The sequence below is a fragment of the Cryptomeria japonica genome, chromosome 9 (genome assembly GCF_030272615.1).
Source record: "Cryptomeria japonica chromosome 9, Sugi_1.0, whole genome shotgun sequence".
In the NCBI taxonomy this organism is placed as follows: Eukaryota; Viridiplantae; Streptophyta; class Pinopsida; order Cupressales; family Cupressaceae; genus Cryptomeria; species Cryptomeria japonica.
In genome coordinates this window covers 462565478-462581962 of record NC_081413.1, presented here as the reverse complement: position 1 = coordinate 462581962, position 16485 = coordinate 462565478, and the positions used below count along the sequence as shown (strand labels likewise).

Sequence of the window (16485 nt, the reverse complement as noted above, 5' to 3'; positions counted from 1 at the left end):
GCAGATTTATGTAATGGATATCTTGGAATCATATAATGTACTATCATGTAATAGTAGATGAATCATGTATTAGAAAGGAGCAATGCTCAAGATGTATCATTTATGTAATTGTAAATGTATTGTAGTTGGTCACTTAGGAATATGATATGCTTTGTAATATTGGAACCATGAGATGTATGATATTGTTCTTGTATAATGAATGTAAATGATTTTCATGTGTACTTAGATGTTGTAATGGAATTATATTTGTAATAGAATGGATTCATGTGATTGTTGCAATAGTTTAGATTCTATGGTCATTATCTAGAAGTAAATTGATATGTAAAAAGACCTTAAGCAATGGAATGAATAAAGTAGGAATTATGGTTAATTAATGATATCATGTAGATAAGATGTCATTCATGTGATTGTGTTGGAAGCTAGGAAGTATGCATAGGATATAAGACTAAAGAAAAAAAATTAAGATACTTTCATTAATGCATTTAGGATTCAAGATGAAGGAAATGATCATGTTAGGTATTTAGATACATGTGTAGTATGGATAAAAGATAAGTAAGAACATATATGTCTATGCCTTAGTATTGCAATTACCATTGTAAAGGGATAATGATCATGTAGTTAGGAAATGGTTAAGGGTTAAGACACATTTGGATTTGGATCATAAAATGTACTTAATGAAGGGGATTAGTTTTGCATTGAAAGAAGTAGATATGCCATGTTGGTTAGATGGTAGAATAGTATGCATATCATATTGAGTAAATAATATAGTAAGTTGCATCTCTTGAAAGGAAATGAATATGATGCATTAGATTTAAGATTGATTAATAATAGATGAGTTGATCATATGAGTAAAATGTCATTTTGGTAGTGAATAAGTAATGACGTTAAAGTACCCTAGGGAGAAGTTAATGATGTTATGTTATTTCGCTTGCATAGCTTAGTTAATGTGTTTAAGAATCATGTTCCTTGTGTTTAATTGCTAATAGATATACAATATAAATGGAGTTATGTGTTGCATTAGTTGATATTTAAAAAAAAATTATTTCCATTAGCAAGTTAGATGCTTATTTTCTCTGGGGTATTTTGGCAGGCATTACAAATTACAATTGGTGATAGTTGTCAGTCATTGTTCTCGTTGTTTACATGTTGAGTTGTCTTCTTTGCCACTTGAAATTTTTTTCAGTCAAGACTGACTGTCTGGTAGATACAAATGATACCATCTACCCAAACAATAAGGAAAGAAACCAATATGAAAATGCATCAAGTTGATTTTATATCAACATTATTACAATTTTATAAGTTTTAAGTTTTAAATTTTAAATTTAGGCCTATAGCAATATAACAATAGAAAATGACATGATTATTAAATTTAAGTCAGATAAAAAAAGCTTTACCAAAACATTATTGTTATTCGATTTTGAAGATTTATCAATATATTTACCAACAATCCAGAAGTGCTTATATGGTTTCAAATAGATCAAATATGAACTTACAACATTTGTGTTTCTGACCCTTTAGTCAGAATCTGTAGAGGCCATTTCCTCCAACATAGCACCTAATGTTGTTTATATGCGGTTCAATGCAATTCTGATTGGTATTAGGTAAGTTCTGTGGGACAATAAGAAACAGGGTTACTTTTCCTTCAGAAGAATTTACAATAAGCGCATTTTGCATAAACAATTGTGGGACAATAAGAAAGAGGGTTACTTTTCCTTCAGAAGAATTTACAGTAAGCGCATTCTGCATAAACAATACAAATATGCTTATCATCAAAGTAAATATTACTGATAAAAAGTGGCTCTCTTTGTTTTAATTCAGATTTGCCAAAACAAAATTCTCAAAAATTTGAGCCTATTTAAAGTACTATGTTGAAAAAAAATTATTCTTACTGCAATGGTGGTTCCATCAAATTACTAATAAAAATGTACTTTGAATTCAACTTAATATTTTTGCATTTATAAGCACAAGGTTTACAATGGAATAATACCACTATACAGTTCACTACATTACAAGCTATAATTTTTAAATTTTTACAAAGTTAAAATCTTTTTAAAAAAAAGTCCTCGGCTATGTATGTACAAAGAAAGGCAAAAAAAAATTCATGATCTAAACCAAAATAACTCTGATCACAATTTTGTCAAATATAACATAAGAACTACTTTGCCAATGGCCCCATCAACACAAGATATGAATTTATGTCAATATGCATTCCATAAAGTTAAAGAAATTACAGTTTACTCAAATCGGCCAATATGACAGGAAAACACGGCCATAGAATAGCCCTCTCAACAAGGATATTTCCACTACAAGTAAAGGTTTTTCTCAATAGAAACCTTTTTTTGTGAAAGATAACTCAGCCAGAAAAATAAAATCTTTTGATCTGTGTTTTGACTGTAAGAGAATTTTCTTGCATATAGTTGAAATAAGAATCCTCAAAAATTTCTAGTTAATTTTGTTGTGTAGAATATTCTTTCAATGGTTTAGATCTGTTCTACAGTGATGAGCTATTAGACATTTCTGGAGGAAGCAAAGAATGAAGAGAAACAAGAATTCAGTAAACATGTTAAATGCTGAAATTTGCAAATTTGAATTTTCTACACAAAAAATATCATAAAGTTAATTATTTATCAAGGCATATTTAAATTGGGATCATCATTTGTTAAGTGGCTATGATTTGTCCAAAAATATCAAAACAGTGATAAAGTTTCATGTGAACAGCCAATACAAATATCAAAACACTAAGAGCAGTAATTTATGCTATTGTCTAAATAGGATCTCAATGTAAGAATCATTGTTATGGATAGAGACAGAGATTGTAGAACAGTGGTATTGCTAAAAGAAAAGAGGGATAAAATAAGGTTAGAGCAGCAAAACCAAAGAGCATTGGAAGACTTTTATATCTTGAAATCTACATAATCAAGTGTAGGGTTATGAGAGAAGGCAGAGCACAATCCATGAAGACATTAATATCATACCAATGATGAGCCTTTAGATAAACCAAATGATAGTAAAAGTCTGCTATAAGGTGTGGGTAGCAAGCCATAAAGGCATAATGACAGTCCATCCTTCTTTGAGCAGTCAAAGACCAAAAAGAGGTGACACAAGTATGAATATGAATGGAAGTGAATCAACAACGTGCTTATCAAATGAGAAAGTCGTTTGAAGCAACAGAGAATGAGTCAGGGACTGTGAAGCGACCATAAGAGCAGATCCAGTACTCAAAAGAAAGATGGAGATAAAACGAGTAGCAGCACTATAGATCAGAACAACAACCTTCAAAAGAGGAGCAGTCATTAGGAATAGTAAAAATGTATGATTGAAATTATTTTAAACTAAGTTTAGGAAGATCTACGCCAAATTCTTAAAAAATCAAATCACACAGTCTACATGATCTACGTGGCAATGGTCAAAATAATGAAAGAGCAAGACCTTCAAGTTGGATATAAAGGACAGTGAGACCCAAGCAAAATAGAAAAGGCAGTCAAAACTGAAGTTTGTCGAGATACAACCCAAAAAGGATGCTTCAACAGTCAAAACGAGAGATAATCTTGATAGTCAAAGATTTGCAATCATGAATTCAGAGTTTGGTGAGATAAATGTGACCAAGTTGCCACAAAGGCACTACATGGAGATCAAACCATAAGAAGGCAGTAAAGATTCTACAAGAAAAATTTGAAGGCAGTTAAGATTCTACAAGAATAATTTATAATAGTACTGAAAATTTAAAAATTGTGAAAATTGAAATCTATAATTAATTTTACCTGTTCATCTAAGGAAGGCCCTGCACTCTCCAACAATTCCCTTTCCCATAACTGAATCTGTTCAAAAGAGAAAAGATCACAAGAGTAATCCATGTCATTTTCAGTATTTCATTGTGGATAAAATTCAAAACATGGATTGAAAGAGGAAATTTGAAAGTGAAGACAGATCACCATTCCTTGGCAATCATAAAGAACAGTACCAGAGAATCAGCTAGAGCACTCTCATAGGTAGCCTACAAGGATTCAAGACAACAATAATGAGATATAGCAAAGCCCTTATGAAAACATGACCACAGAGAAACCTAATGGTTGTAATAGTGGTGAGCTAAGAATGGTCAGATACAATGAAAGTAGATCATGTAACATCTACTAATAATCTCTTAATAAAAGATAGATTCATAAATAAATTAAGCATAATCATTAAACAAATCAAGAGTCAATACCCCTTTTCTTTTCTCTAACATGTAAAATCAATCTACAATCATTATGTAACTAGTACAAGTCTAATTACCATATTTGGCAACTATAAAAACAGTCGTTATATGTTACAAACTTAGGTACACATATTGAAATAAACTATAACAATTCAAATTAATGATAATGTAGTTGGAAAAATATAAGCAATTGATAAGAAATTCATCTACTCATCTTAGTCAATAAGATTCATGGTAAGTTATATATTATCATTTGCGTTACACAATCGACGTCGTTGTTAATTACTTTCCTTAATTTTGATTGCTAAGCTCTGTAAGAATGTCTTCCAGGAGATTGTGGTTACAATAGTGTCACCGAGGTCAGGGTTAAGATGAAAAGAAAAATCTCCACGTACAAGGCATGAAAATGTACGGAAGGATCTCAGCCCTTATGCAACTGTATATAATGATACTTAAAATTGAAGGACTGCATTATTGATGCTGGCAATCAAATTGAATTGAGAAATCCATAGGAAATTTAGGACGAAGATATTGAGGAAGAGGTGGCATGTGAGGTATGTCTGATTGTGACGTAAGTGCAATCCAATATGGAAGAGATATGGCAGGTTTTGGTACTGAGGAATGTGAAAATATATCTTTTCTTTTATAGCTATTCTGCATGCTCACTTTAAAGGAATAGCAAAGTGGACTTGTCTTAGAATTATCAAGGAAATCTGCATCTTTACCAATTTTCAACCTTCTACTCTCTTTTTTGGCTTCACGAAATTTACTATCAATTGGATGCTAGTCGTGATCTAAGTATTGGAGCTGAATTTCCACTTCATGTTCACTATCCATGGATCAGCCATCTGCAGTTTGGAGACACAGTAATGAAGAAAGCAAATGGATCAGCCATTCCTGAGCAGATACAGATTTTCTCTTTCCTGTAGTTGACCATCCAATTTTTTGGTGTTTAATCTGATTGCTTGGTTCTAGATTTGGTAGAAATCTTGGAGTTGATTTTTGATTTCTTTCACTATCCATCACTCGGACCTCTGCAGACTGTAGACAGTTTATGAAAAAGGCCAATGAGCAGGACTCTTCCTCACATTTACCATATGGATTACAGATTTTCTCTTTATGGTTATTCAGCACCTGGTAATTTTATGGTGTCTTACATTGGTTCCTTGGCCTTTGAGCCTATGTATGATTATTTGTGGATTATTTGCTATTCAATGTGACAACTATGTTGTGCCTAGAGCAACATGACCACCATTTGTATGATATAGAAGCCCGATTGAAGATCTTGGTTTCTTATATATAGTACAAAAGATTTCATTTTATTGGGAAAACAAATAATATCATCTCATTTATCATATTCTTGTAAAATAAGTTCTTCACTTTCTATTCCTATCACCATAATCCAACGGATGGCCCCTCATTATTTAGTTTTTTGAACGTAAGCTTGCTGATACAGTTAAGTTAACAATGTGCCAACAAGTTCCCCCTTTTGAGCTTGAATGTACATGCAACCCAGTTATGGTAATCTACATATTTAGTTTGAGATCTCTATCAAGATTTAAACTTCATTTTTTCCAAGTGATGTAAAATTTGCCTTGAATCCCTTATCCATCTATCATTATCTAAATTACGATTTTGAAGATAGACAATCATTCATCTAAAAATATCTTAAATATGATAAATCTATTTACACATGTTTATGATGTTCAATGAACAGCGTTAGCAAGATAGATCACCTCTATTAATTTTGAAAATAAAAGACAAATGGACATATAGGATTTACACATGATTTAAAATCGAATATTACCCATTTGTGTAAATTCCAATATCCACTTCTATCTGTCACAAAGAAAAGCTCCCCTGAAATTATACATTGATGATTTTTATCATAACTGACAACTGACCTTAAAACATTTATAACAAGAAAAATCATTAAACTATGACTTCATTTAATTTTTTCATGTACTAAGTTGACAATCTTCACATCTCAAATTCCAATACCAATGCATCAGAAACTGTAGATGTAATTTCAAATTTAATATATGCAAGTTTGTCGGTGCATTGCATATCCCAAATCACATTCAGTGGTATGTGTAAAATCTGAATTCAAGGATTATTGTTGTTGTAAACTTTTCTTCTACCATGTTTATCTGATTGTACCCAGAAAAACCATCCAAAAATATATATTATTACTTTCCAGCCAATTCTTTTAATACGGTCACTAAATGGGATAGCCAATGGGTCCTTCTTTGTTGCCACATCCAAATATCATAAATCTTCACATACCTTACATTTTTCTGTATTTAAGAAAATTTCAATTACTAGAGATATCCATTCATTAGTTTCTATTTTGAGAATTCTACCTGCTTCCAACACTAAGTTTATTTTCAAGACATAACCATAAGATGAAATAATTAATGTATTGCATCCAGTCAAAAGAAAAATTAATAGAATGAATCCTATCCCCTCTTAAATTCCTATAATGTCCATGCAAATGCTTTTGCATATTTCAAAAACATATTGATTGTTGCTACTGCTAGTTCCTCCAATAAACCCTACTCCCATTGTGATCATATGTAATTCTTCTTGTAACTTGTATGCCTATATTTACTTCTCTAGAGAATGGTCCTGCATAAATAATAGTGTTTGATCTATTAATTGTCATGCAGATCTCATGTCCATCTGTCTTTCCCCCGCACCATATTTTGATATGTGGAGGAAAAATCTTGTGTTTATACTTTCTTCTATTTGATAAATTGTTATTTTTGTTCTCTATATATGAAGGAGACCATTGAATGGTTGCTTGGCAGTAACAAGGTCAGCAAGGAGCTTGCCGCCACAATCAAGTACAAAAGCCATTTACAGTACATATGGAGGATTGTCAACCACGTGAAATTTCCACTGCTGATTCCACTACTCTTAATGATACTTGGTTAGCCTCCCCTTGTTCTCCACTAAGAGGGAACACTATGGAATGGATGTAGAACACTCAGCAGCTAGATGGTTGTAGTATGGCATTTCACATCCTCGTGTCCCCAGAAGACAACACTCGAGCTAATATGAGCTACTGAAACTTTCCTTCTATATAACTTCATTACAGTCAGCAATCATATACAAAAGTATCTAATATCTACTTTATTTATAATGTTCTATATAGTTTCCTTGTTTGTTTCTCTCTCCCTTTTACAAGCTTCATGCCGTTTTAAACTCTCCCAGGAATCGGTTCAGAAAACTCTTCAATGGGATTCTTGTATCGGTGTTTTCATATTCTATTTCAATTACAGATGCAGATTAGGTTACACACATTCAGATAAGGCTGGATCAAATGATGACAAAAATTCAACATAGGATATATCTTTAGTCTTAAAATAGGTGCAGTATCTTAGGCAAGCAAGAAACACCATAATGTTGCATTGTCTTCAACAGAAGTACAATACAAATTTGTTGTTTTGGTTAAATGTGAGGTGGTCTAGCTAAGGAAGATCTTGCAACTTACAGTTACATCAATAGAATCCTACAAGCATATTTCATGAGAATCGTGGTGTGCTCTTAACTCATGAAAAATCCAGTCTTTCATGTATTATCAGTGTCATCCAACTTGGACTCGGCAGGCTGCTTTTTTACTAGGCCTTGGAATTGGCAAAGATACTCAAAAAATACTTGACACAAACTTGATAGCAAACACACTACCGATTCCGAAAAATGGCATTTAGTGATGTGCAATGTCCTCATCCTCAAGGTGAGTACTGACACAGACACCTTAGCCTATTTTAATTCCCATAGGCTAATTGGGATTTGTGGAAGGAAATAATTAATTGATTTAATTAAATTGTCTTAAATTATTATTTTTGAGGGCAATTTATATTTCTTCACATCTTTTGAAAATTTCTTCTTCTATTGTGGAGTTTGGGTATTTTACTCAAGTTGAAAGCCTAAGATTAAACCCCTAATCGGAAAATTAGTTTCAAAGAGAATTACTTCCTAGCCAACAATGAGGTGAATCATACTAGGTTCATAGTTGTGCTCATTCTTTGGTATCTTTGGAGATTTAATGGAATTCTGATAATTTTCAAATTTATTGAAGATTGAAGATAAATTTCCAAATCGGGTTTTGACAAATCGTAATTCAAGATTTCATTTTGAAATTTTTAATGAGTTTATATGAGATATTTAATGGTCAATACTAATAAAATTATCATGAGAGATATTTTTGAAACCCCAAATGGCTGCCTTAATATTCTCAAAATTTATTGCATATTTAAGATGCTGACCATATTATAGTACTAAGGCAGTGATCATTTTAAAGAATGAGTGATTCCATGTAATTAAAACTTAAAGCCTTATTGCAGCTCAGACATAGTCTTTGGACATTCTTACAAAGAAATCGTGGGATAAGAAGGTATCATATTATTGCATCTGCTCTATACAAACTTGTAGCCGATAAGGATCTTTGGTCTGAATGCAAACAAAATGGCTTGAGGAACATTAACCTCTATTCCTGGCTGCAACACTGTAAAATATATTTGTTAAGAGTTTCACAATGCAGGATGAGACACCCACAGTGGCAAAGTGATCCAGTTGAAAGTGCAAAATCAGAATCAGAGACTGATTCATTCAAGGATGTATAGGATACATCTCTCAGGCTTTCCCTGGATCTAGATAATCGCTCTAGTTCATTTTATAGTTCAGATAGACTTGGGAAAGATGATGGTTTTCGTAATGAAGGCACTTCTGACCATATTAGGCAAGCTATAGAGGGAGCTAAAGGGAAGATCATTCAATTCACAAGAAAGGAATGATGAGAATATGCGGGAAAAACAAAATCTTGATCATAGTAATAGCTTAAACTCATCAGGAAAATTGCTTCTAAGGAGAAGAAAGCATCTTTTTGTTCTAGAAATGGATTGCTCTGATTCCAATGGAGAATAATCTTGTGTGTGGAAACAAGTGAATATAATACAAGAGATTATCAATGTAATTTTCTTTGTACAAACCTTTGCATCCCTTGGATTTATTTTGTTGACTTCACTGACAATTACATAAACACTTTCTTTGCTCCTGTTTGGTGCGATCAATCTGTCTACATTTGATGCCCTAATTTGTAGCAGTGGAAGTGAGCTCTTCTATGTATCGGTGATAATATTGTAAATTCACCCACATTTCCAGATTAGGACCGTGATTCTCATATAGATTATCGCTGGTAGAATGCAACAGGAAGGAGCAAACAGGGGATACAGTGGATTAAAGGGGCGAATGTCATGAGGAAGGGGCAAACACATAAAACAAATCCCTGTAAACACCAAGCATCGAGGAATCAATGGATACTCAAGATCAGGCTCAAAATCATGAGAACAAATCCCATTTGCATCAATCGTAGGTAGATAATAGAGTGTCGAATGGAAACATTAAAAAGTAAAATTGCAAAATCGATAGAAATGGTAGATTGCAAATATTGTTGAATACAGAAACATTATCATTCACACCTGTATGGCCAATGGAGAATCTAATTAACGCCTTTTTGGGTTTTTGTTGCTCACAATTATGCATGGGGTTTTTTCTGGTGATTGATCCACGCTTCTTAATCTTGTCGTTGGGATTTTGTTCTTGGCCTCTATCAGGCCCTTCGCTTTGGTTCCTTTGGTTTCGGTCTTCACTGGTGTGCTTTGGTCTACATGCCTAGAGGCCTCGTGTAACCTGGTTCTTTTGCCCATCACATAACAAGAAAGAAACTACATACCCAATGCATTCATTGAACAGATAACAACATAATTATTTTAGACTGAAATGAAACATCACAGAAAAATGGTACCACCATGTATGAATTCCCAAACCAAAACTAAAAACCACTTCAGCAATGACAGCGATGATCACTTACCTCAAAAAATCCGCACAAATTGTGTCTTGATCTGAAGGATGCCAATGAGAAAAAATGAGTAGAGTTTGCTAGGAAAATATTAGGAAACCTTCCAAAGCATAATTTTTACATAAATGAGACGAAGCCAATGAAGATTTCTATCAAAGGAAATAAAAGCCACTGCTACAAAGGCATGCTATTTTGCTTGCCTTCCCGGCATTTCTCAAAATGTATGTTTCTTTTGTCTTAATTTTTAATTTAAGACAATTAAAATAATTTTAATTTCTGATTTAAAATAATTAAAATAATAATTTTAAAAAATATCTTAAATCCCTCTTTATGTAGTAGTGTATAATAATGAAAGCTTTTTATCTCGGAGAGTTGTGATGCATTCCATACAAGTTGAGATAAGCAAGTAATACCACTTACCTGTAAGAGTAGATAGATAGTTGCACTCAAACTAGCAATCATCAGTGGGAGAGGATCTTTGTCACCTATCGATATTAATGTGACTTCCCTGTTGAGCACACTATCTGTCAGTCTTCTCTTTGTCCAGTGACAACATCTCTATCTGGTGGGAGTCATATTGATTGTCATCAATTTGTATATCGGTTGCCTGCAGACTCTTTATTAGCTCACCCTACTTTCTTACCGATTACCAACTTACCAGTTGGCAATAGCATAATGCTAACACATCACTTATCACTCACCAGTTGACATTGCCATAATGCCTAGTCACAGGTTAACACCAACTTGTATACTCACTGGTTGACCTCACTGATCACACGGTCAGTTGACATCAATGACAACTATATCGGTGGACATCGATGACACCACAATCCCTCTACCGGTTGACATCAATAACAACACAATGCCAACACTTATTGAACAATTAAGTCATATAATCTAGGTTATTATCTTCAATGGATAAAATGGAACAAAATTAATAAATGTATTAATGACGTCTTGTCATTTCTCTAAATCATTTTTCAATGTGAGCATAGTTAATTGTTTTAGTTAAAATTTTCATGAAAAATTCTAATTCAAATTCAAGTAAAATTAGTGAGTGTAGTTTGCGACTAATAGATAGAGGAGTAATAGTCATTTATTTAGTCTTTTTTATTTATGTGACTAATTATTTAGTTGTGTTTTTTTTCTGAAGATCAAATTAGTCATTTATTTAGTCATTTATAGCTGTGTTGCAAAAAATTAGTAAAATTTAGTCATTTTTAGTTGTCGTGACTAAAAGTTTTAGTCATGTAGTCATTTATTTGCCAAATTCTTCTAGTGTAATCAATATAAGAAAAATAATATAGAGTATATCCTTCTACCCAAACTTTTTTTACTCTTCCATTATCATGGTACTTATTAATATTTTGAATGATATTTAAGATTATTCCAGTAGGAGGGATATTGGGTGAACTTGATAGTAAAGCATCAATTGATTGCACATAAATACAACTAATAAGTTTTATATGTGAAATTAGAGAAGTTACACATTAAAAACATTTTGATATTTTATTTATTCATCTAACATTTTGATCAACTTTGCAACTGATACTTTGGAATTAAGAGTGTCTCCCTCACGTTTAGATGAGCTTAGTTAGACTATAATAACATTATTTTTTTCTCTAAGGGATATTGGGTGAACTTGATAGTAAAGCATCAATTGATTGCACATAAATACAACTAATAAATTTTATGTGAAATTAGAGAAGTTACACATTAAAAACATTTTGATATTTTATTTATTCATCTAACATTTCGATCAACTTTGCAACTGATACTTTGGAATTAAGAGTGTCTCCCTCACGTTTAAATGAGCTTAGTTAGACTATAATAACATTAATTTTTTCTCTAAAATATATTCTTTATTTCTTTCCACTATATGTTTCAAAATATTCACAAATGAGTTGCGAGAGGAGTAAAATATCAACAACAAAATTATATGAATATTCTATACTTGACGAGTTGTTTTGATAAATATAGGTACTACATCAAAACTTGTATCATCTCCTTGAGAATGCTTCCTCTTGTTTTTTATAATTTCCTTAAGGCAAGGAGAAGGACACGATACTATTTGGACCCTTAAAGTCAAAGGAGGAAAAATAAAATTTGGAGTTAAAGTAGTAATGGTATTTATTAGTAGTATACATGGAGGAGGATTAGGATTCTGAGGAGGTGATGTACATGGAGGAGAAGAGCTGAATAAGAGGGGACATTAATGAATTATGGATGTTATTCAACATGAACATGATAAGTATCCACCTCTTTTTTGGATAAGGCTTCCTAATTTATTATTTATTTCTTGTATTTTATAATACCCCTCCCTCTATCGGACTTTGTTTAACCTAGTTTGATTTTGGTTGACTTCCCATGTTGTTTATGTGACTAGGTGATACTCTTTAATGTAATGACTTTTATCATGATTCTAGGATATGTTGTTGGTTATGCATTTTCTCTTTATGGATGTTTAGATGTTAGATTATATGATAGTTGTTTGAGAGATCATGATAGAGAATAAGTGTGGATTAAGGTAAGGTTATGCATTGCATGTAGTATGTGTGTAGAGAACATGAAGTTATTATTTTGTGGTTGTGTTTTATTTTAGTGGATTAAGGTCCTTAGCCTTGTTAAGGAATTTGTATGGTTAGGAATGTATATATGAATGTTGAGTTTGTTAATGATGCTACTTCCTTATCTTGTATCTTCATGGTGCTCATTACATTGGTATGGTTTATATATATTCGTATTTTCATTATTTAATTTGTTTAAGTTCTCTGGGCCTCATAGCAGGGCGTTAAATATTTTCACTTTTTCTATATAGATTTTTTTCCAAATCAACTCTTTTATGAAGATTTTGTAATTTATGATTTTTTTTCATTATAAATTATTTATCTATGAAAAATAAAGTGGAGAAAAAGAAATAAAACAATTGAAATACCTAAGGAAATATCTTTGGGAAACATATAACAATAAATCATTCCACTCCAAAATGTATGCACAACAATTCAAATTTATATATCTTCAAAACACTAAAATGCCTATGAAAATTCATACATTAACTAAGATAATGTAAAATACAAACAAAATAATTATGTAGGTATAAGGTACACAAGCACAACAATACAAACTTAATGATAATGCATGACATAAAAAATAATAATGAATACAATTTGACACTATGTCTAAGTCTCATACCACATCAAGTCATGGGTTTCCAAAATGGTAATATACAATCATATGAATACAAACCTAGATAAGAAAATATTGGCTAATGGTAAACACAAACATGTTTCAACAAAATCTTACTATACAAAAATGGTATTATTTTAAAATCGTTAGGATTTAGTCATAGATCTCTTAGCACTTGTCAAGATATGGGAGTGTAATGTGTAATGTGTCTATTAGTATGCACATGGAAGTTAAATACTTATAGAATTATGAAAAAGTATTAGGCAGAATAGGGGAAACTTATAATTATGCTTTGACACGAAACTCCTTGATGCATAATAGGCACAATGATAAATAAAGATAATAATTGACTAATATATATTGGACACACACATGTATGTATGTACATGTACATGTACATGTATATGTATATGTATATATGTGTGTGTACATGTAGACATGTATATGTATGTAGATGTATACATTGTGTGTGTGTGTGTGTGTGTGTACACACACACACACACACACACACACACACACATGTAAATACACACATACACATGTACATGTACATATATGTATGTATGTACATACATACATACATACATATATATGTGTAGACACTTAAAATTGTCATGTCTAATTAAATAAATATGTATTTATTTAATTACTTTAGCCTACTTCTTCTAATAATTGAATAAATCTTTATTTATTTAATTAATTCATTTATCCTCTTCTATCCTTATTTCTCATTTAAATAAATACATTTATTTATTTAAATTATCCCTTTTCCTAAATTAAATAAATACTTTTATTTATTTAATTATCCCACTTCCTCTATTAATTAAATGAATCTTTATTTATTTAATTAATTCATTAACCTTTTCCACCTATGACACATGTCATTCATCTCTTAATTCCTACACTACCTACCCTCTCATTATTTTCTTATTTCCTCTACCTACCCTCTAATCATAGCCGACCATTTATCTTTTACACCTCTCAATCTTATCCCTCCATTTCTTATAGTGTCTTCTATACAAGGAGATGTTTATTTCATTATTAATCCTAATCAATCAATCTACACATTCTATGCATTCTAATCAAGCATCCTAGCATTCGAACTTTCAGATGCGATCAAGCCTACTTGCAACCACATTTCCGTTCTTTGTTGAGCTCTTGTGCACACATAAAATCTGAGAGCAACTATATCAAGCAAGATCAATGGAGATAGGAAGAATGGAGTTTCAAAACCCTATTGGACATGTGATGGTATAATCTTTGTGATTTCATTTGATTTGCATTGTCTTAGGTAATCTTCATATGCTATAGTGGATCTTTGTTGATTGTTAGGCTAGGGTTTTGTGGTTGAATTCATTTAGTCTTTCAATATTGTTGTTATCAATTTTCACCATAAACATTTTGGCACGCCTGGTGGGACATAGATTTTTGTTAGTTCTATGTTTTTTGCAGGTTTTCCTAACCCTATATTGTTGTTTTGTAAAATAATTTGGAGAATAACCTTGTGCAGCTAGGGTTTTGGACACAAAATCAAGTTCTTGAAGAGATTTGATCTGATCTCACAAACGAATAAGAATTTGTGTACCAAATTTTGTTTGCAGGTTGAAGACAGTATTAAGAGCTCTCGATCAAAAATTCAGAATTTTTGGAAAACATTTGCATTTTCCATGATTTTGTTATGATTTTTCATAAAAAATTAATTTTGAGAGAAAATGAGAGATTTTTTTGGATTTTCTTATATTTTTGGAAATCTCTCATAATTATACACATGATCTATTCTTTTTGATTTTAATTTTGATGCAAAATATTTCCCTAAAAATCGGATCTTTAAAAATTAGGGTTTTTCATTATTTTGATCATATCGCACAAACGGCTTTGAATTTTGGCATCAAATTTTTTTTGTAGGTCCGGAAAATTATCAGAGGTGCCCAATAAAAATTTCATATTTTTTGGATCAATTTTGCATTTTATATGAAATTTTTATGATTTTTCATAAAAAATTAATTTTGAGAGAAAATTAGCAAATATTTTGGATTTTATTACATTTTTGGAAATATATCATAATTACACATAGGATCTATTCTTTGTGATTTTAAATTTGATGCAAAACCATTCCTAAAAAATCGGATCTTTGAAAATTAAGGTTTTGAATTATTTTGCTCATATCTCACAAAATGCTTGGAAATTTTTCAAGAATTCTTTTATGCGGGTTTGGAAGGTCATCAAGAGTGTCCAGTAAAAATTTTAGATTTTTTGGATCCATTTTGCATTTTATATGAATTTTTTATGATTTCTCATAAAAAATTAATTTTTGGAGCAAATTAGCAAATTTTTTGTATTTTCTTACATTTTTGGAAATTTATTGAAAGTTTACAGGTGGTATTTTTTTTTGATGAATCAGATCTTTGAATTGGTCAAAAAAACGCATTGTTGAAGGCCCCTATTTCACAAAGTCTTTTGGATCTAAAATTTACTTAACTTGTGTGCTTGCAGGAAGGGGTGATCATTTGAAACAATCCAAACTACTAACAAATATTTGTTGTAAGACCTTGACAAGTATTTTCTTTTGATCTTTATTATGTGCCTTGTTTTCATATATTATCAAACACTTCAATTGGTGCACTAAAATTGAACCAGTGTCTTTTGTGTCTTGGGCAATAGACTCTTTTTGTTTAATCTTTAGAGGGTCTGTCTCCCCATGTGGTCATTAAGACTACTAGTGAGGAGAGAATGACCCAAGTGGTAGCGAGAAAAACCTACCTCTTCCGAACCACTATAAACAACTGTATTCATGGTGAAAACCATGGATTACATGTGCTTATTAGTTCATACTGACACTGTCTCTCCATAAACCTGTTTGATCAAATTTATTTGATCATTTGTAGGGCGTAACCCCTACCGAATGGGAGCCTTCTATATTTACAAAGATGAAAGTGCCGCATGTATGGCCACAAGAGCGAATGCCTTTACTAGCACCTTTTTGTTTTAGAAGCCAAAATCCTTCTAGTTGTTGGGGCAGGAGGTCAAACCTTTGGAGCGGCCCACACACATACATTTCTTAGTAGAGATACAAAGTTCAACATGGGGAGTTTTCGTGGGGACTGATGATTGGCTGCCCCGAGAAGTGAGTGTCGAGGGTGGAGCTAGTGGGGTCAAGCATATAAGTATCCGCTCTGAATAGCGTAGCCTCATGTGGGATCAACAACTATTGTCCTGGCCAACCATAAGAATTGTGCTTGTC

The 16485-nt window shown here is 31.9% G+C and overlaps 1 protein-coding gene across 24 annotated transcripts; it reads right to left on the bottom strand.

The window, feature by feature from the left end:
- Window positions 1-1381: 1381 nt before the first annotated feature.
- LOC131071665 (uncharacterized) lies at window positions 1382-10260 on the bottom strand. 24 transcript variants are annotated; one of them, XR_009358959.1, is made up of 6 exons: window positions 10071-10260; window positions 9679-9889; window positions 9190-9485; window positions 3962-3994; window positions 3762-3818; window positions 1382-1608 (listed from the first exon to the last, which is right to left on the bottom strand). XR_009358959.1 is itself a non-coding variant. In XM_058007601.1 (5 exons), the coding sequence occupies exons 1-5, from the start codon at window positions 9904-9906 to the stop codon at window positions 1519-1521; spliced, it is 411 nt and encodes a 136-aa protein (XP_057863584.1). In that variant the 5' UTR covers window positions 9907-10060; the 3' UTR covers window positions 1382-1518. The 24 variants fall into 24 exon arrangements, 7 of the variants coding, with proteins under 7 accessions (XP_057863584.1, XP_057863585.1, XP_057863586.1 ...); XR_009112566.1 differs by lacking the exon at window positions 10071-10260 and adding an exon at window positions 1708-1740 and having other exon boundaries at window positions 3933-3994; window positions 9679-10060; XR_009112568.1 differs by lacking the exon at window positions 10071-10260 and adding an exon at window positions 1708-1740 and having other exon boundaries at window positions 9679-10060.
- Window positions 10261-16485: the final 6225 nt, after the last annotated feature.